The 22552-nt window shown below is 34.6% G+C and overlaps 1 protein-coding gene across 1 annotated transcript; it reads left to right on the top strand.

Annotated features, from left to right (window-relative positions):
* The first annotated feature begins 31 nt into the window (after positions 1-31).
* Positions 32-1064, top strand: LOC138347496 (uncharacterized). The gene is made up of 3 exons (XM_069295790.1): positions 32-199; positions 477-635; positions 735-1064. Exons 1-3 carry the CDS (start codon positions 32-34, stop codon positions 1062-1064), a joined length of 657 nt encoding a protein of 218 aa, XP_069151891.1.
* Positions 1065-22552: the final 21488 nt, after the last annotated feature.

Raw genomic sequence — 22552 nt, 5'->3', positions numbered from 1 at the left:
TGTTATTATGAGGAGAATTCTTATGCGGTAAATGAACAGCCAGGGAGCTTCCGACCAAGTGCCTAAGGCTCAAATCAGGAGAGTTGGCACCCAGGTCAATGAAACCAAAGTCGGATCTATGGTATCTATAGCCGGGAGGGTCATTATGTCCGAGATGGAAACTAGAACCGCGACAACAACTTCAACATGGGTAACTACGGTAACATAAATGATAGGAATGGGCCCATAGTCCCTCCTAAAAATCGTGAAGTTACTCCTAGGGATGGTGGAGATAGTATGGCGCGAGTTGAGGATATGTTGCACAAAATGATGAGGAGGTTGGATGCTAATGATAAGGACATTAAAGAGTTAAGGAGTGATTTAGCGGGTATTGGGAAGAAAGTCAATATACATGCAATATCGATTAAGTAGATCGAGTTGCAAATGGCCCAATTATCTACGACTGTGAACACATGGCAACCGGGCACTCTTTCTAGCAACACTGTATGGAAATCATTACTCGGGGTTGTAAGAAGACCATTGACCCACCTATGCCGTCTAAGGAGGAAAAGGTGATAAAATATTATGATAAAGTGATAGAGGGTAGTGGTGAAGTAGAACATAACACTGGAAAAGATGTTGAAGTTCCTACCAAGGTAACTCCCATGCCTAAACCACCACCCCCCTTTCCTCAAAGATTAGTGAAAAAGACCTAGGATGGTAAATATCGGCGTTTTATAACAATGTTGAAGCAGCTTTCTATCAATGTCCGTTTGGTAGAAGCTCTAGAACAAGTGCCCGATTATACCAAGTTTATGAAAGATCAAGTTACAAAGAAAAGATCGGTAACTTTCGAGGATGATGATAGAATGCAGCATTTTAGTGCTATTGCTACAAGATCTCTCGTACAAAATAAAGAAGATCCGGGTGAGTTCACTGTTCCTTGTACAGTCAGGTCATTACATTTTGCGAAAGCATTACGTGATCTGGGGGCAAGCATAAATCTCATGCCTCTCTCGATTTACAAGAAGTTGGGTTTGGGTGATCCAAAGCCCACTATGATGCGGCTACTAATGGCCGATTGAACAGTAAAAAGGCTCACAGGGATACTCCACGATGTGCTAGTAAAAGTGGAGTTGTTCATATTTCCAAGAGATTTTGTTATTCTTGATTGTGAAGTCGATTTTGAAGTACCTATTATTCTTGGAAGTCCATCCCTTGCTACGGGTAGAGACTTAGTTGATATGGAAAAGGGGCAGATAAAATTTTGATTGAACAATGAAGAAGCAACCTTCAACAATTGTAGGTCTATGAGGCAAAGTGGTGAGCTCCAATCGGTTTCTGCTATATCCTACAAAGAAAAGATGAAGAAGCACCATGACCTAAAAAGTGAAAAATGAGAGTTAAGGTTGAGGAGCTTATAAAACTTAGGCAAGTTAACATGAGTGTGGAGGAGTATTCCTTGAAATTTACCCTATTGTCTAAGTATGTTCCATCTTTGGTGTCCAATTGTAGAGATGAGATGAGTAGGTTTGGGACCGGTGCTACCGACCTTGTGAAGGAATAATGTCGTATGGCCATGCTCCATAATTACATGAACCAATATAGACTTATGGAGTATGCACAATCCATTTAAGAATCCAATCTTAGTAGGATAAAAAGAAATTCGAAGAGGGCAAATCCGATGAGCAAAACAAACCTATGTTTACGAAGAGATATCCAAACAAAAATATATCTAATGCTTCTAAGGTAAACATGTGAGGGGTGGTGGTTCTATAAATTTTAAGCCTACTTGCTCTACTTGTGAGAAGAAGCACATTGGAAAGTGTCTAGCAGGTACTAATGGGTGCTATGGTTGTGTAAATAATTACGAAAAGGTGATAAATTGTCCTACCTTGGTGTCTAGAGGGAGAGAAGCCAAGCAATATCCTTCTAGTGGGTTGGTTGTTGGTGAACCAAAGAGGAATCACTTCTATTGACTCCAAGCTAACAAGGAAGCAAATCTAGATGAAGGTGACGGTAAGTTATATTTTCCCCTTATGTGTAGTGATGGGTTTTTCCTAAGTAGAGGAGTTTGGTGATTAGTTTGGTTGATGGATTTTGTCTCATATATTCTATTCTATTCTAGCTTGAGAATTAGAACTTCGTAGTAGCATGCGCATAAATTGAGATTCTTTTGTGATAAATGAGTTTCATTTTTCCCCTACTATGTTGGCATGTTTCCATGAGTTTATTATTATATTGTAAAATGAGCTTAAGTGATTTTGTCTCTCATGTTTATGAGCATCTATAATGAATTCTAAATATTGCATGAGTGAATTTACAAGCATGCCTAATAGTGAATTTTTGAAGAATGTTGCGTAATTGTGTTACATGAGAAATGGGCATAATGTGCTTAGAAACAATGTTATTAGCATGATGACATGTGGATAAGGAAGTTCCTCCTATGTGAAATGAGCAAAAGTAGAGTTCTACTTCATGAAAAGTTGTGCATGTTATTCCTACTTTCTTGTTGTTTTTGAGTCTCTTATTATGTGGAGTTAATTTTCCTCCTAGCTATGTGTATTTTGTATAATGTGTTATGGTTGTGACCTGCTAGTCTTGAGTCTTTACTCTTGAAAGTGTTTTAGTGTAATTCGAGGACAAATGTTAGGGGGAGAATGTAACAACCCTAAAAATGAACTAGGTTAAACTAGAGTATATCTTGTATGTTATGAGTTAGTAAGGTGTTGAAATTATGAATAATAGTATTAGAATTCATATTGAAGAGTTTAGAAGTGAAACGTCAAAGGATGACCAAGATGTCAGCAAAAAAGTCTCTTGGTGTGCTGCTGTGTCCTTGTTTTTTGTGCATGTTTTAAGGTGTCGTTTTGAGTATAAAATCAGTGAGGGTGACCATAACATCCATACAGACATGTTTAGGGTCAAAACATCCTTGCACGTCTCCCCAAGGACCGACCAAAGGTTCCTTGAGGAGGAACCAAGTGTGGCAAGAAGGCTGCAAAAGCAGCCTATTTTTGGCAGTGCCTGCGCGTCGTGCAGCTACCACTTAAAGGAAAAAAATGTTTCCCAGTGACGCGGGCTTGTCATGAACAATTCTTATTCAAAATTAATTCCAAAACCAAGATGTGCAAATGTCCCCGTGACGTGCAACCATGTCAAAGATTAGTTCGCTCGTTCTTATGTCAAATTAGACTTGGTGAAAAGGTCCAATTAGTGTAGGGCCTTTTGGGAACTTTGGGGATTATTTAAAGACGGTTATTGAGTAACTTTAACCCCAATACTTACCAATCAAAACAAAACCCTAAAGCAAAAACAAAAGCTCTCCATTCTCTCTCTCCAAAACCTCCATTGATGAAGCTTTGAAGCTCCAATTAAGAAGATCAAATTCTCCAAGTTCTTCAACCCAATTTTGTGGGATTTCTACCTGTAAGGTGTGGTGATTTCTTCCTTGATTCTTCTATCATTCAAGGATCCAATTCTAAAAGGCGTTTCAAAGATCTTCCAAAACCATAAAATCCAATTTTGAATTCTAAGCATGGGTTCTTGCATTGAATGGATTATATTTATATTTTATAGATTGATCAATGTTAATTTAAGGTTTTAAGAACCAAATTCCATTAACGCATGAAGTCCTTGAATTCCTAATTTTGGCTCTAAAGTTGGTGAATTGATCATGCCTTAATTGTATTGGGCTATTGAATTATGTATTGATTATTGTAGAATTGTTCATAGCTTGCCTTATAATTTATATATATATATATATATATATATATATATATTGAGTATTAATGGATCAATGATATGGATGAATTGTTTTCCTTTTCTTATGTATATTGCTATTTTAAAGATCTCTTATTATGTGAAGTTGTTGGAAGGGTTAAGGAATGGTGATTATGGCTATTGGAAGGTGGTGAGTGACCTAATTTCTTTATTTAGCGTAGAATTTATATTGAATTATTAATTATTTTTATGATCCACTTATGGTGAAAGAGTTTAATTTTTATAATCGTTATGAACATGGACTTGTCGGCATTAATATGTGGATTATAGTATGATCATTATATGGTATATTTGAAGGTATATAGTTAAGGTTTTCATGTGATGCTTATATGATCTTGTATGGGCGTTATAATGATATAAATAAATATGCTTCTTCTCTAGTTATTGATATAGGATTATGAAGAACTAGGGAGAGCCTTTATAGAATCATGTTATAGCTTGTAATGGTAGACTAGTTGTCCCTACTTGGTACTTGTATTGCATTGAATGAATGTATGCATGAATGTCTAGGATAGGTAGTCATACAGTAGGTGCCCTTCCTTTAATAACTAAATGAGGCATTCTAGAGTATGTATTGAACCGGTAGACCTAAGCATGGTGACCTTTCTTGATAAGACTACAACACTAATTGCATGTAAACCCTTGAATGATACAAGAAGGTTAAGAATGTTAAGCCTTAAATAAGGAAAAAGGTTAAAAATGTGAAACCTTGAATATGAAAAGAAGACTAATAAGAAGCCTTGAAGTGAAAGACCGTAATGGTGCTCTTCTTGAGTGGAATTATGGACTTAGGGGTAGGTTGTCTTGAAAGTCATGAAACCATCTATAATAAAGTCATAAGATCTATCCTAATAGTCCTTGGTTGGCAGACATAGTGGACCCATCCTTGGAAGAAAAAGTATTATAAGTTGGTAGAACTTAGTGATAGTACCTTCTCTAATACACCTAGGAAATGATATACTCTATGAGAACAAAGGCAAAGCACTGAGTGGATATTCTTGTGGTAGTAGCTCTACTATGGATGATACTAGAGTACAAAGAAGCCATGTATATCCTTTTGACCATGTGCCAACATATGATGATTACTGGTTCTACCTTTGGCAAGTAGTACACCTTCCATGGTGTGGGGTCTTATGATAGTGGATTTCATACCTAGATAGTGTGATATATGTTAATTAAAACCTATTCTCACCATATGGAATATGCATTCTAGAATTGGAGAAATTCTACAAGGTGTAGGTAGTTGAATGGGACGCTATCTACACATGGCACGAGTAGGCTTTGAAGGTGCTAGGATGAGTCCCGTTGGTCTTCCAAGACCATTATATCAAGTCCCCTAATTGATTTATCTCTTAAATAGCAAAATTAAATAATGTTGACTTAATTAAAGAATGTTAAAAATGAAAGTTTCTTATCTAGGTCAGCTTTGAGGATCACTTAGGTGTGCTTGAACAGAGTGTATGGGCGGTCTTTTCATGTTTTACTTAGGTGAGTCTTAGATTAATCTTAGGTATAGGGTCTAAAGTGATGAAAAGGCTTTCTTGTTGAATATGGAGTATGTCTTATATGTGATTGTTGACTTGAATTATATCTATTAAACTCTTATGATGAACGTTTCTATCAAAATAGAATCAAAGCATATCTTCAAGTAAATATCCCTTTTTGCATGGTTTTCTTGCATGTTAACCATACATAGTGCATTTAATGTGCTAATTCCATATGTTTCTCAATTTCAACAAGTGTAGGTGGAAAAGAAGTTAAATCTTGGGAAGTAGCATTCTGTCAAGATTTGTATGTCCTTATATGTTCGATGATATGAGCTATGTTTCAGTTTCCTTTTCTATAAGACGTTGTAATCGACTATAATTTATTTTTGAATTGATGTAAGGGTTGTGACGCTATGATATTTGTAACAACCCTCAAAATGAAATAGGTTAATATATATCCTAACATGTGTGTCATGATATAATAAGGTGTAAAATTTTTGAATTATAGTATTAGAAGTCAGTATAAAGAGTTTGGAAGTGAATAGTCAAAGGACGACCAAGACGTCCGGTAAATAGGCTTGCATGTTTGCTATTGTGCCTTGCCATGTTTTACGTGGTATTTGGTATCAAAATTAATAAAAGAGGACCCTTACATATAAATAAACCTATTAAGGTTCTAAACATCTGGGCATGACTCCCCAAGGACCACCCCAAGGGTTCTTGATAAGGACCCAAACATTGGCAAGAAAGCTTCCAAAATAGTCCATTCTACACACCACCATCGACGCACCGTAATACAATGTATGCCCCATCATTTAGGGGAACTGATACACACTTGGTTGTGGGAGATAATCCCCAAATTTCCAGTCTCTAAAAAAACCATGGACAAGAAGGACGGTCCTTTAGCTGGTCGACGCCTCGTGGGTTGCATCTGTTGATTGACACCTGCAACTTTCTATAACACTTTGAAAATCCAAGATGTGTCGTAAATCCTAACATCGGTGTCATGAGGTAAAAGTACTGTTTTTTATTCCATTTTAATGAATATTGTTCATTTAGGAAGTTTAAGAACCAAAACGTCCCCAAGAATATCTATGACGTTCGGGAGTTTGTTCAAAGAGATACTAGCGTGCCCTAGCCTATTTGACTAGCTTTTAGGAGTCAAAAATTTACGAAAAGTGGTGAAAGGGTAGATAGTATTTGTTTAAATTGTTTCATGGTCGAAACGTCCAGGTACAACTCCCCATAGACCAACCAAGGGCCCTTGAGGAGGACCCCTGCAGTTTGAGGCAACACTGCCTGGCAGTATGCATCGACGGGACAAGGGACAGCCTATTGTGGATCGACGGGGAATCGACGCCAGAGTCATCCCATACTTAGAAAATTCTAGGAAGCCCTTTGCTGAACAGTCTCTGAACTTACCAATAGAGTGCAAGCCGGAGGCCAGCCCATCGACTCATAGACGGCCCGTCGTTCGGGGTCTCATTTGTGAGGGTCGAGTTTCCTTCACAACTTAAGTTGGTTTCATTTAATTGGTTAGGAGGTTAGGTGATCTAATTAGGGTTTTAATGGAGTGTAATTAAGTTTATTAACTCTCAATATAAATACCCCCAACCCTCATTATTCTAACACAACTCACAAATAAACCCTCTTCCTTCTCTCTTCTTTCTCTCTCTAGTTGAACTCACCATTGAAGACTAGCAAGGAAAGGGGTTTGAGGGCAGGAAATTCACAAATTCACCATCAATTCTTCATCAAATGTTAATGTATGGGATTTAATTCACCTTTGGGACTCTTTCCTCAATGAGTTCTTTCAAAATGGATTCAAAAGCTGAGTTTTCATGTGGGTTTCATCCAATTACGAAATTGATGTTGTGAATTAGGTTGTTTAGGTTTTCTTTAGGATATAATGGATATATTAATATGTAATTGAACTTGATTATGATTGATTGTCATGGTTTGATTCAAATTGAAGAATATGATCTTTAACCCTTAACCCTAAGTTTGATCTTAACGTAAATTGAGTTGTGATTGATTCAATTGTCTTGCTTATGGGTTATATCACTACTAAATGATGTCGTTACAATAATTATTAACAAATTGGAGTGAATTTTAGTCTTTCATGCTAGTCTTGAGGAGATGATCTAGGTTAGAAGGTGACTTGACCTAGGCATCTTATTTTAAGTTGTAATCAAATATTGAATTTTGCTATAGTGTTTATCCTAGTCTTGTTATCATGTTGAAGATTGAATTATGATGTTGAACATCTAAATTATATGGAATTGAGGGTTTATTTTAAGGCCTTGATGATGAACTATGAGGAAAACTTCGTAAGTCTTTGAATCTCTATCTTTACTGCAATTGTGATTAATTGTGGTTAAGTTATGATGTTATATTGGAGTATGCCTTATATTAGGATGATAGGGTGGTACGATGTTAAATCGAAATGTGTTGACTATATTGTGAGGTTGATTAAGGTGTATGTGATATAAGGATTGTGATAACTATCATTGTGCCTTGATATGCTATGAAATACTAATGTGTTAACCTCACTTATATGAATTGTGATGAAAGGACTATACTCATGTAGTTCTTATTGAGCTATTGATGATGATAATTATACAAGGGGTAGACCCTATGACCTAAACTAAGTTATGATTGATAGTTAAAGTCTTAAATACATTTCAATAAAGGGATTTAGCTTAGCACCGAGTGAACTTGACAATGGGAGGTGATAAATTCCCAAAGAGGAAGATTGGACCTATAGTTCTATATGAGATGTTGACTACACAAAGAGGAATACTCATCCAATGGATTCTAATGAGAGGAGTCCCCAACTACCAAGTGGTATCAAGAGGGAATATACTATCTCTTAGTTCTTGAACTATGTTGTAGGAAGACTATCTAGTGGAACCACCTAGAAAGCTATGTTTATGTTTGGTTCTACTTTGGCCGGTAGACCACCTTCCATCGGTGTAAGGTTTTATAACACCGGATTCCACACTTAGATCTTGTGGTATATGTAGGTTAAGGCATGTGTTCTCTAAATTAAAATAAAGTAATGAAGTATAAACTAACTAAGGTGACTTGAGAGGTTTAACTTAGTCTAGGTAGGGGTATGGGACTCTACGTATGCCTTGCGCTAGTTGACCTTGATGGAAGCCTTAGGAAGTTAATATTATGTATGCATATGATAATGATATATATGATGATTATATGTTGATGCTACAATGTAAATTACTATATATGATGATGATTATCCTCTTGATATATGTAGTTGGATTATACTGTTAAAGTTGGACATTGGATATGTTTTCTTGTTAAGTCTACTTGGTTGAGCAAGGTTATGGGGCTTTGCTTGATCATTGCACTTGTTGATTTTATGAGGATTCATGAGTAGTTGTCTTGCTTATTATGATATGATTAACTCTTATTCATATATGTGATGTTATTATTTGATGATAGGGTTGTAGTAAATCATGGGTTCAAGTATGTTGGGATACGTATTACTTGTTTGAGTTAGTAAGCATGTTTGATTGGTTAGTATGACATGTTTAACTTTGCATGAGATTTTTAAAAGAGCAAAATGGCATTTTTTGACTAAATGTCCCTTTTTAGCATGTTTTGCTATTATATGTGCATTTGGCCTCATACTTAGTACATGTGTAGTACTAACCCCATTTATTCCTTTTTCTCAAACATTTTAAGTTTCGGTCGTTGAGGGATCATTCGGGATGACTTGAAAAAGGCTTGGATATTCTCTATCATCAAAGTGGGTAGGTCCTCACTTTCCAAGGGCGATGCCCATATCTTGCCTATTAATTTTCATTATTATGAGTTTAAGACTCTTTTATGTTCATTCCATTTCCATTGTGTACAACCTGTATAAGCCTATGTGTGGCTTCTTTACATTTGATGTAGGTATGACAATATTGTGATAATCTTTTAGATGGTATGAGATGAGACAATATTTGAGACTATATTTCTATATTTTATGTATGAATGTGCAATAAAAGTAGAAGGATATGTAACCTTCCAATACAAAGTGTCTATATATACTCGATACGGCTATATTGTGTGTATATAGAGGTCTATGTACACCTCAAAGTAGATATAATGAGAAGTCTTAAATTTTTCCGAATTTTCAACCAATGAATGTAATGACATGATACTAAGGGGATAGTCTTAGTCCTCAAAGAGGATGACGACGCCGGTTACGTCTAGGGGGTAAACCCAGATGTGACACTTTCTACAAATGTCTCGACCATAGCAAGGGTGTTTTTGGAAATTCACCTAATGTAATAATTAAGTCATGGGAGTTTAGTAATTTAAGTTAATTTATAAGCCTAAAACCTAATTTAGACCTCACTTTCCCAAATCAAAACCAAGATTAAAACTAAGTTCTCTTTAGACTTCATTGAATCTTGAAGAAAGATTGAAGCTAAGATTAAAGTTCTTCATTGATTTCTCCCCCAATTTTGTGGATATTTTTCAATAAAGGTATGGTTTTTCATCCTTGATTCTTCTTCCGTTCAAGGATCCAATTCCAAAGGTTTTTCAAAGATTCTTCCAAAAACCATAAAGTTTTATTTTGAATTCAAAGCATTAGTTCTTGCATTAAAAAGATTTAAATTAGTGTTTTATGAAGTAATTGATAGTAATTAAATGTTTTCAGATCAAAAACTCTATGAATTCATATATTACATGAATTCCTATTCTTGGCCCAAATATGGGTGAATTGATCATGGCTTAATCTTATTGAATTCATGTGTAGATGGTATTGGGATATTGAATTATGTATTGATTAGAATTGTTCATATCTTACTTTATAATGTTGATATCCATATTGAGTATTTATGTATCATTGATATGGATGGATTTTTGGCTTAGTCGTATGTATATTGTTATGGGTAATATCTCTAATATGTGAATTTGTATTGGAAAGGCTAAATGATGATGATTATGGCTATGGAACGTGGTAAGCTGACATAATTCCTTCATTTAGCATTGAATTGATATTGAATTATTTTTGTTTGGTTTGTTTCACTTATGGTGGTGGTATTTACTTGATATAATCATTATGAACATGGCCTTGTCGGTGTTATATTGTCAAATATGGTATGATCATGATAATGTATATGAAAAGGTATACAATGAAGTTTCATGTGATGTCTATATGATGTTGTATGAGTCTATAATGCTATGATTTGGTATGTTGCATATCTAGTTCATGAGATATAAGAACTATGATGTGAAGTACTAGGGAGAGCCTTTAGAGAATGATGTGGTATCTTGTGTGGTAGAATAGTTGTCCCTACTTGGTACTTGAACGGTTCTGAATGAATGAAAGAATGAAAGTCTAGTATCGGTATACCTAAGTTGGTTCCCTTCATTGAATGATTAAATGAAGTATTCTAGAGCATGTATTGAACTAGTAGACCAAAGTGTGGTGCCCCTTCTTGATAAGTCTCGAACCCAAAGTGAATGTGAAACCTTGAATAATGAAAATAAGGTTAATATAATCCTTGAAGTGGAAGACTATAACACTGTCCTTCTTGAGTAAAATGATGGACTTAGAGGTAGGTTTGCTGGAACGGCATGAAACAATCTCTAAGGAAGTCATAACAGCTATTCTAATAGTCCTTGGTTGGCAGACCTAGTGGACCCATCCTTGGAAGAAAAAGCTATTATGAGTTGGTAGGGCATAGTGATTGTACATTCTCTAATACACCAAGTGAATGATATAAACTATGAGAACAAAGTCAAAGCACATAGTTAATATGCTTTTGGTAGTGTCTCTACATTATATGAGACTAGAGTACAAAGAAGCCCTTGATACTCCTTAACCATGTTCCAACATGGGATGATTACTACTTCTACATTTTTGAAGTGGAACACCTCCACGGTGTGGGGTCTTATTTCACTGGATTCCATACCTAGATAGTGTGGTCTATGTCGGTTAATACATATTCTCATCATATGGAATGTGCATTGTAGTATTGGAGAAGTTCTGCAATGTGTAGGTAGTGGAATAGGATGCTATTTATATATGAAACGAGTAGGCTTTGAAGGTACTGGGATGAGTTCCCTGGGTACTCCAAGACCATTATGTGAAGTCCTATAATTGTTACTTGTCTCTTAAATGGCTTAATGAATAATGTTGACTTAAGTTAATACATGTTGAACATAAAGGTTCTTATCTAGGGTAGCTTTGAGGATTTCTTAGGTAGTCTTAAAGAGGGTGTATGGCGGTCTCTTGATGTTTTACATAGGTGAATATTAGATTAACCTTAGGTAGGGATTCTAAATGATGAAAAGGGAAAAACTTACTTTGGGAAGTCTTGATGATCACTTAGGTGAGTGTGAAGGGGTTGTATGGGCGGTTGCTTCATATGTTACTTAGGTTTGTCTTAGGATGAGCTTTTTTAGGAAGTCTATATGTTTATACCTTTTCTAAATGATGATATTTTTATATTGAGAATTAATTGAATATATCTTATATGTGAAGATTGATTTGAAAATGGTTCATATACTTGTTTACTAGGTTTTTATCAAAAGAGCATGAAAATCATACTTTAAAGTAAATGTCCATTTGTGCATGGTTTTATTGCATGTTCACCATACTTAGTGCATTCAATGTCTTAATTCCATATGTTGTTCTATTTCTACAAGTGTAAGTGGCAAGTGTGGATTTTTTTAGAAGTTGAAGCTTGGGAATAGCATTCTCTCAAAATCAGTATGTCCTCATATGTTCGAGGACATGGCTATGGTTAGTTTCCTTTTTCAAAGAATTTGTAATAGTCTATTAGTTACTTTTAAAATATATTTAAGGGTTTTGTCCCTATGATATTATATGTCTAAGATTGCTATGACGAGACGTAGTTCTTTCTTATATTTTTGTAAAAGAGTTTGACTATTGTGATGAAAAGTTTTAATTTCGCACTAATTTTCTTATATAAGCGATGAATGATGTCTAAAGGCTTGTATAACACCTCTGAGAGGTTGAGTATGCCGTGTGACGACTTGGGGGAGCTCCCGGGTCGTGATAATATTATATGTTCTTTCTTATATTCTATAAAGATTTTTACTATTGGTGTGAAAAATTTTAATTCCGCACTACTTTTCATATATATGCTATGAAAGATGTCTAAGGGCTTTTCTAAGACCTCCAATGTCAAATCCCGAAACCACACCCTAGAAGTTAGGGGCAATCTTGGATTGCAACTGGCGCACTTGACCTCTCATAGGTCTTGAACAAGCCCTTACATATCATTTATCGCATATACATAATAAAAAGTAGTGCGGAATTAAAACTTTTCACAAAACATATCATAGTCTTTAGAAATCTTTCATATAAAATCATAGGAAATACTAAGTCTCAATCTCATAAAATTTAAGATAGGAGAATACTTTTGGGACACTGCCCATATACAATACTAATATAAAAATACTTAGTCTATTACAATACTTCAAAATTAACATTAAAGACATATATGCCCTCGAGTAAAATGAGGACATACTTCGCCTTCTCTTGAACGATGCTATGGTCCAAGTCTTCACTTCACAAATTCTCCTGGCGTACCAACAACTATAGAGACAGACAAAAGCATGGAGTTAGTACAACCACATGTACTAATTATGGCATATTATAATCATAAGAACAACATTTAAAAACTTAGAAACACATAAGATGACATTTAAACGAAATATCATAATTTTAGTGTCACTATAGAGTGAACCCATTTCACTGTACAGTGAAGTTCTTCACTGTTACAATGAAGTGCTTCCTTTTCCATTTTAACACCTCTTAGTATGTAGTCTCCTCACTAAAAGCTATCCTAAGACCCACTTAAACAACACAAAGAGAGACTGCTCATACAACCTCTCTAATCATACCTAAATGATACTCAATACTACTTATGATGAGTCACATACACACTTGAAGACATCAAACATATCAACATGTAGATAATATGACATTTCCTCATCAAAGTTATCAAAAGACTTACTTAAGTAGATCATGAAGATAATGTCCATGATTGACCTCTTCAAGACTACCTAAATAATCCTTAAGACATCCTAAGTTTGGATCATGTCCACATAATCAACATCTTCCCTAACTAGAGTCATTTTTAAGACTCATCTAGGTAAGATACAAAGTGACCATTCCTATGCCCCCTTCACACCTTAACTAGACAACCCTTAACTACTCTAGATAAGTACTTGTTCAGTTAACATACTTTATAACATAAGTCATTAGTTCATTAGTTCATTTGAGACTCTTACATCATATAAAAGACATTCAAGTAATGGCCTTGGACAAGACCTAGGAACTCCCAATAACACCTTCAAAGCCTATTGTGCAATGTCTAGATAGTGTCCCATACCACCACCTAACTTCATAGAACTTCTGAAATGATAATAGGTATTCCATATTATGAGAATAGGCAATAACCGACATATACCATGATATCTAGACATGGAATCTGAAGTTCTATCCTACTCTGATGAGGTTGTTCTACTTGCCAATGGTAGATTTTTGACACATCCCATATAGGCACTTGGTTAAGGAATATGAAGGGAATGCTTTGTATTTTAGTTTCATTCTTTGACTAAAACTACTTCCCTTACCATACTCACTCGGTGCTATCCTTCTTTCTCATAGAGTATTTCACACTTAAGGTTCACATAAAAGGGTTCCACCATATCAAGTTCATAACCCAATCACATTCACCCTACCAAAGAGGTCTTCTAGGGTTACCTTACAATGGCGACAAAAATCTCATGATGACTTTTCTAATAATTAATATGATGTTGTTCCAAACAATTAACCTTAAGTCCATCATTCCATAACTTGTAAGGATACCATTACGGCTTACGACTTCAACATTCATAACCTTACCACTAGGTTCAAGGTTTCACATAAAAGACCCTCTTAACTTCATTTAAGGTCACATGTCATTCATACATTCAATACTAAGAGACTTTAGCATCATAATTCAAGATATCACATATTCACATTCATATATACATCAAGCAAGAGACACAAGTCAACCAAGACAAGACACCACATACTTCACTTCAACTTACAATACATGCCATTTTAGAAACACATCGACATAACCATATCATCTTCAAGTCATCCTATACATTATCATACCATCATCAATGTGACCAACATAGACTCATATAGTCAATTAGGAATAACCAAGTATAAACCCTAAGACTATACACATAAGGTCAAAGTCATAGTCTAACATGATGAGTTAAAATGACATGAACAGAAATACACATTATCACTTCACATTTATATAGATATTGTCATACTTCACATAATCAACTAAACGAATAGCCACATTACTTCAAGTAGTTTGCTAAAAAGGTCATCATCATTATATTACTTAAAATAACGGCGACAAGGCCACGTCAATTGCAAATAAAGCACATAACACAGCCACCATAAGTGGACCATACCAATCACAACAAAATTGAAGTATAATTAACATCAAAATAAAGTAAATAGGGCATCTTACCACCACATCATCCTCAACAACTCAATCCAATGCTAAATCATCCAATTTAATACCATAAGACCCTTACCATTGGCCAAGAACAATAATTCAATATAGAAACTATGGAAATCAGAGAAACTAGGTTAAATAAATATAAATTAATCAATCTAATACAACCTAAATATCAATATAATAAAAAATTTACATCATTAGATAACCCATAGGAATCCACATTAGAATTCATAAACATTAAGTCAATATCAAGTATCCCATAACTTAGTCAAAACCTAGGGTTCATCAAATTCATGGATTCATAGGTAATTTAGGTTAAAATCATCAACACAATAATAATTTAATCCATAATAAACGTTTAAAAACAAATACTGCAAGAATCCATGGTAGAATCATGAAATTTGGACAATTCAACTTCAAAACTTTAGAAAACTTCTTGCGAGTTGGGCTCCTTGATGAAGAGAGTTTCAAAAATCAAAATGCATACCTAAATGATGAGAATTCTTCACTTTGATGAAGAATCTCCATTCAATTCAACAATCCAAGCTCTTTGTTGACTTTGGACTTCCATGGAGTATTAAGGAATTTGTAAGGGATTTTGGGTTTTTGATTTGGAAGAATGAAATCTTCTAAGTGTTAAACACTTATATGCACATTTAAAACACCCAAAAGAACTTTAAGGAACCTCCAAATCTCTTATTTGGAAGTGGTATGACATTAAACTTTCACCCCTCACTTAATAGTGGTCTGCGCAGGAACACAGACGGGCCGTTTCTCCACAAATGAACTGTCCTGTCCTTCCGTTGGTTGGATCAGAGACTCAACAACGGTATCCTCTCTCCCAATACAAATTCCCAATCGACAAGACCCTACCGACGGGGCGTCAATTGACCCACAGGGCGTCGACTGCCTCCATGGTTTGTGCTATCTTGGGAAGCCTTGGAACTATTTTGGGTCCTTCCTCAAGGACCTCTCACATGAATTTAATCCAAAACAAACACGTAAAACCCGATGAAACATGCCTAGACACACAAGGTCATTTCAAGGCATCTCTTTCAACGTCATGGACGTTCTTGGACGTTTGACCTCCAAACTACACGAAACTTGACACACTGCCTATATACATCATAGTAAATCATTTGAGGACCTTATAATCTCATGAATAGAACATAAGAACATATAAATACATATGAGGCACATAGGTGACTTAGTCGTCGAACATCTTAGTCCTCGCTTGACGTTTGACTTCTAATGCACCTAAGCTCTTAGACACTGCTTTAATACCATATATTAGACATATTTAGGACCTTATATCATCAATACCAACATGTTAGGCTCCAGTTCACCTAAGTAAATTGCAGGGTCTTACATTCGAGAGGTCGAGTACGCTGTGTGACGACTTGGGGATGCTCCTGGGTCATTACAAAACGTATTAAAAATAGTCATGTCCCTAGTCCTCTAATAATAAAGACTCACCACTGATGTTGTTGAACTAAAGATCGAGAACCGATCTCTGTGTGATCTGTGTTAAGGACCTGAACCTACATTACAAGAAGATGTAGCGTGGAGTATGCATCAATACTTGAAAGGTACTAATCATGAGAGATAGAGTAAAGGTGAAATAACATATAACTGAACAAAGCAATAACATAATTTGAACATGATAAGGATACTAAAATACTGAACATAACTAAACTAAATGCAACGACCAAGTTATAATATGTTGAGACTGAAAACAGAAAACTTTGTTAATGCAATAGAATCTAACTAAATTATGGAAGTACTATTAACTAATATAAAACCACATAAGATAAATGTGGAGTCCGATGTATACGTCCCACCGAGAGGACCCAATACACCTGGCTAAAGTTGTAGAGACATGCTAGTGTGATCACTTAAATGATGCACATAGAAGGACTTACAACCTATGTGGCTCTTAGTATTGGACTATATTGGTGACAACCCTAGTCCAACTCGGTATAATGCTTCTCCCAATAGATAAAATTATTAACACATTAATACTAAATTTTTGCAATATAGTGGATATCTCAAAACTGATATGGAAACTAAGAATAAAATATTATTATGCTAATAATTACACATTCTAAAACTGAGGCATGTATGTCAGAAATAGCTAAAATATTTGGCCTAGCATGTATAATTCAAGAAGTAAAAAATTACATATATAAGGATCTGAAATTCATGCAATAAAACAAGTTATAACATGATAATCCGATTTGGAAAATTTAAATAACTACTTCATGATAATCTAATGAATTTCCAGAAACCTTACGTCTAGGTAATAGTAGCAAATCAAGAATTTGACTAAATTCTTGGGACCTAATGAGCGAAAGAAACCTACTATTGAAATCTAACATACATGGTGACAAATTTCATAGAGAAATCTTTCATTTATGGGGTTGGAACTGTTAGAATCTTATTGTGTTCTTGAACTAGGGTACTTGACTTTTTTTCTCCTCTCTAGCTCTAATTTCTCTAAGTTTTTATTAATGATTTGACATAGGTAAGTTCCAGTTCTATTTCTAGACATAAATTGACTAAAATCTCATAATTTAGGGGTCAAATGACAAAGTTTAGGGGTCCAATAAAAAAGTAAAATACCAAATGACCACTAACTTAACTGCTTCCAAAGCCACCAACGGACGAGATCAACGGACCAGGGACTGACTCATAGTTCGTGCGGTTCAACCGTCGTTTGTGACTAAAGCTAGGATTTTGATGCATCGATCCACGAACACAGACCATGGTCCATGATCTGACCTACGGACTATAGGTCCGACCATGGGTCAACACTTAGCAAAAATTTTAGGTTGAGTTTTGGGTGAAGTTGTTGTCACTAACCATGGACCTGCAGGATGGATAGTGGGTACTCCTTAGGTCCATGGATGGTGTCCATCTGTTCCCCCTGCAACACCATAAATATGTAATCTGGTCTGTTTTCGGATACTTTGTGTTACATCTAACAACTTTTAGTAAGCAGATTAGCCAACTTTTGACACTGCAATACTTGGTTCCTATAAAATAGTGACAAAGTGAGGAATTTAATTAAGAGCATATAAAGTTTAATAACAAGGTGATTTAATGTCAAATTCAAGAAGTTTACTAAGAGGATTTCCATAGTCCATCGAAAACAACAGTTTTACCCTCACAAAGGTGGAAGTAATAAGATTTGTGTATATCTCATCCTCTTATGGTTAAAGATATGAAACTCATGAAAAAATTAATACTACGTGTATGTTTTTTACTTACTCAAAAAGACATGATCTAAAAATTATACATAACAGAAAACCCAAAAAGTTAGCGTGTTAGAGGAGTCCAAAGATTGCTATAATTTTATGGATTACAATCATGTTTTATACTATACCTCCACTCCAAAACTTCTTCATTTTTCTCACCAATATCACTCCAAAACATCAACTCAAATTCACCAGCATTGTAGTTGTCTATACAATACATAACGTCTCTTTAGCTGCCAATCCAAAGAACTTGTGTGTTGCATCTTTCAAATCTTAAAAACTTCAATTAGGATCCCATAATTGACGATTTCGAATAAACCCTACTTGTTTGCTGCTTTTTGAATTGATTTTCAACATTTAGATCCTTAAAATTTGATCAATCAATTATTGGGATTGATTCTTGATTGTCATTTGGAATTTGTCTAGTTTGTGCTTTTTTGATTGAATACATTGATTTGGAATAGTTTCAAGGCTTCTGTCTATTAGGACCTCTACTCCATTTGCTTTCTTGATTACGTAATCAAGTATGTCATCATTTGGTTCAAATTTTGATGGTCATTTTTGTGTTAAATCTTGACTAGTGTGTACTAATGGAACAAGGAAATTTGTCAATTTTTTAATGGTGAGTTTGAGAGGGGTGTGTGTTGGGGAGGGAGCAGAGAAGGGGGTTTTCTATGGAATGATAGAAGAAGGAGATTTTGGGTTTTTATGGTGGGGTTTAGGAGGAGGGTTATTAGGATTTTACTCTGATTTTCTTACATAATTTGAAGTTTATTTTTCTATTGAAGAAAGTTTAAAGTATTACCCTAAATGCTTGTACTCTATTTTATCCATAAAAAATTATCATTAAAAATAGTACTGTTATAATTTAATACATTATTTTTTTACTTTTAATATAATAATTTTATTGTTATAAATTATTATAACAATTGAGAATATTTGATGGGGAGGACATATATCAAATGTGTATTATATTTTTTAGTACAGAGGGAAAAGCATTAAAAAGTCATAAAAGTTATACTGCTTAAATCTAATATAAGAAAAAAAATCCATAAGATTGAGTTCATTTTTCTGTAAATTACTAAATCTTCACCATATTTGTGTTGTTTGTTTGGCAGAAAATAGACACATTAATTTACTTTCTCCAAATGTATTAGATAGTGTCAAATGTGAAATTATTAAATTTCAACTATGTCACATGCTCAAAATTCAAGATGAGAAATTATACACTTATTTATACTAGTTGAAAGGTCAGAAACTACATTCTACATCATATCAATACAGTTTTTTAATGACTTGAGCTAGTAAACAAATGGAAAAATGATCAGGACAAACTTGGATGGATTTGACGAATCATATTTCATGAATAAATTTTTGTTGGAAGGATAAATGTTTTTTTTAGAATTTATGTAGTATTTGATAATCAAAACGCTATCTTTGATGTCAATTTGGTCATTGAAAGACTAGCTATAACAAACATTGTTGATTGGGGGTTTTGTTACCCTATATCTGATATCAGTCTTAGGAGTGAAGTTAATTCATTCTAAACTTAAAATCTATTGTTAATGATGCAGATATTTATTACCGGCCAAAACATCATTTAATTAAGCATTTTTCCTTATTTTTTGTATTCAGTATCCTATTTAAAACTAAATGCCAATATATTTCTAAACTCGAGATCGTTAATTAATGGCAGAGATAATTGCTAGCCATCGTGAGTATATGTTTTTTATTATTCTATATACCTCTATATTAAAACAAAGCCCATTTTTCAAATTATAGAGTTCAAGTTTAAAATCATCACTTTGTTACACACCAATAATTAGAAGAATAAACTTACAATATCACAATGAAAAAAATATGGATTGAAGTACTATAAACAAAAAGTAGGATAAAGTGTAAAATAAGAATATTAATTTATTAGAACAAAACAAACTAACGACACAATATTACCAACTCACTGGTAATCTTAAGAGATGTTTTTTTGTCGTTACATCATAACAAACTTGAAAATATAATAACTTTCACATAACAATAAATTTGTAAATCAAAACATTAACTTTTAGCAAAATATAGGGATGATTTACGAGAAGGGCTCTTACAGTAGAAATAATCTCAATAATAAGAATTCAAAACATGTTTGTACATTGGTTTTTCTCCATCTTACAGCATTTGTGGAAATGGACCAATAACACTATCAAGGCTAGCATTCATAAATAATAGTATGGATACTCGAGTCGTGCTCATATCAAATGTTATGCAATGCTCGATATTCTTATATCAGTTATTGCTCATGATCTATGATCTTAGGTATATTTTATATGCCTAAGTAGTCAATAATTGCCCATGTTTTAGTGTTATTAAAGAACGATCTTTAGTTATTAGCTTGACTTTGTGGTTGGTTGTGTTGATTAAGCACTTACACACATTGATTAGTAATTTCAATAATTCTCGGAGAAATTGGAGTTGGACCAAAGAAAAAAAAGTAAAAGAGAAGGATGTGGAGAAAATGACTAAGTGTAGAAGCACCTAGGTCAGGCGCACTGGCAGGTGCGCCGCGCCAGTGCCTGTCGCTCAGAGTCTACTTTGGTCCACCATTGAGGAGCACCGCAACAAGATTTGGGAATTCCAAGATGCTGCTAGACGCGGTGGAGGCGCGCCACCCCAAGCGAATTCCGACTATTTCAAGTTTTAACTAGAATAACCCTAGGGATCTAAATAATCCGAAATGTGTTAATGACAAAAAAATATTGTCACGATCGGGGATCACCCCCTGGACATAACCGGTGTCGTCGTCCTATGAGAGGACTAAGACTAGCCTCTTAGCATTCGTCATTACATTTCATAGGTTAAAAAGTGCAAAAAATTAAAAAAATTCATATATATATGTCTATATAGTGAGGTTTACATAGACCTTTTGCATACTACATGTGGAGTTTACTTACACTCCTCGCATATGAATCTTACATAGGCTTCTCATTTAGATAACATAAGATATATAGGAGTTAGTCTAATACTTTGGCTCATATTGAACTATCTAAAGTTTGTAGAAATGTTGGACATAGCCAATACAAAGTCAATATGCCATTATAGGCTTACATCAATATTCAAATGATAAAAGAATGAATAAAGTCTTTGTGACAATACAACTTCAAAGCTAGAGCATTGATAAGGTAACATCCTCGAACATGAGGACCTACCAATACTTCAAGAAAAGAGTCCAAGTCTTCTTCAATTGAAAAACTAGGAACTCAATGGATGAACCTACACATTTGTAGAAACATAGAGATATGGGTTAGTACACCACTTGTACTAACTATGGAAACATATGCACCTAAAACATTGAAATCATGCTTAAAGGGACATTTCTCCAAAACCATGCTAATTTACTTTGAAAAGCCATTATACACAATCAAGAACACACATGAGCAAATGAACACATATTCATCAAGACAAGACCATATACAATACAAAACTAACATCATGAAGTAAAGTCAAGTCAACATATATAGTAGCATATTAGAGCATATAACCAAAACAACTCCGACATAACGTTATACAACAACAAAGCATGTATAATAGTTCATAACATTACGACATATGCAAGACCAATACTCATAATCCATTACCAAGCTTACAAGTGCAATGATCAAGTAAGTCTCATAACCCTACACAACCAAGTAAGCCCAACAAAGGATCACAAGCAATGTCTAACTTCATATAACATGGCATCATAAGTAGTCATAATCATATTTAGCAATATACACGAATAACTATTCATATGTGAGATTAACATCATATAGGTCATCCACATGTAAAGTCAACAATTGCATATCATTAGAGTCATAAAAACATAAGAATATCCTCCTAAGATTTCCTTTAAGTCCAACTAGTGAAATAGGTAGAATCACATACCCCTACCTATACTAAGAAGAACCCTATAAGTCATCCGAGTTAGAGTTCACATTAACACTTTAATTCTACTTTCGGGAATAATTTCCTTAACCGACATAGACCACATGTTCTAAATATGGAATCCAATGTCATGAAACCGTACACCGAAATAAGGTGGTCTACTTGCCAAGGTAGAACCAAAACATTATCATAACATTCTAGGTGGATCCAGTAGCTAGTCTTCCTATGGGGGCAACATAGTTCAAGAACTAGGAGACATACTAGAGACCCTCTTTATGAACAATTGCATTGTAATTTCTATCTCACGAGAATTGTTGTGAACCTACCTTCCCACATTGGGAAGGGACACCTCTCATAACTAGTTCACTCGTGTTAAGCTAAAGCCCCTTTTTGAAATGTCTTTAAGCCTTTATTCATCATCATTAGCTGATTTGGAATTTCATGAGAACTTCCTTCCAATACAATTCTCATATATGATATTAACACATTATCATCATCATGTCATGTAAGGCACATAAGTGATCCACAATCAACATTATCTCATCATACCTTAATCAAAATATCACAATCCATATAATCAAGACATTTCAATTAAATTCATCATATA

This window comes from Solanum lycopersicum, chromosome 3 (genome assembly GCF_036512215.1).
Source record: "Solanum lycopersicum chromosome 3, SLM_r2.1".
NCBI classification, from domain to species: domain Eukaryota; kingdom Viridiplantae; phylum Streptophyta; class Magnoliopsida; order Solanales; family Solanaceae; genus Solanum; species Solanum lycopersicum.
This window is presented reverse-complemented; position numbering and strand designations above follow the sequence as displayed.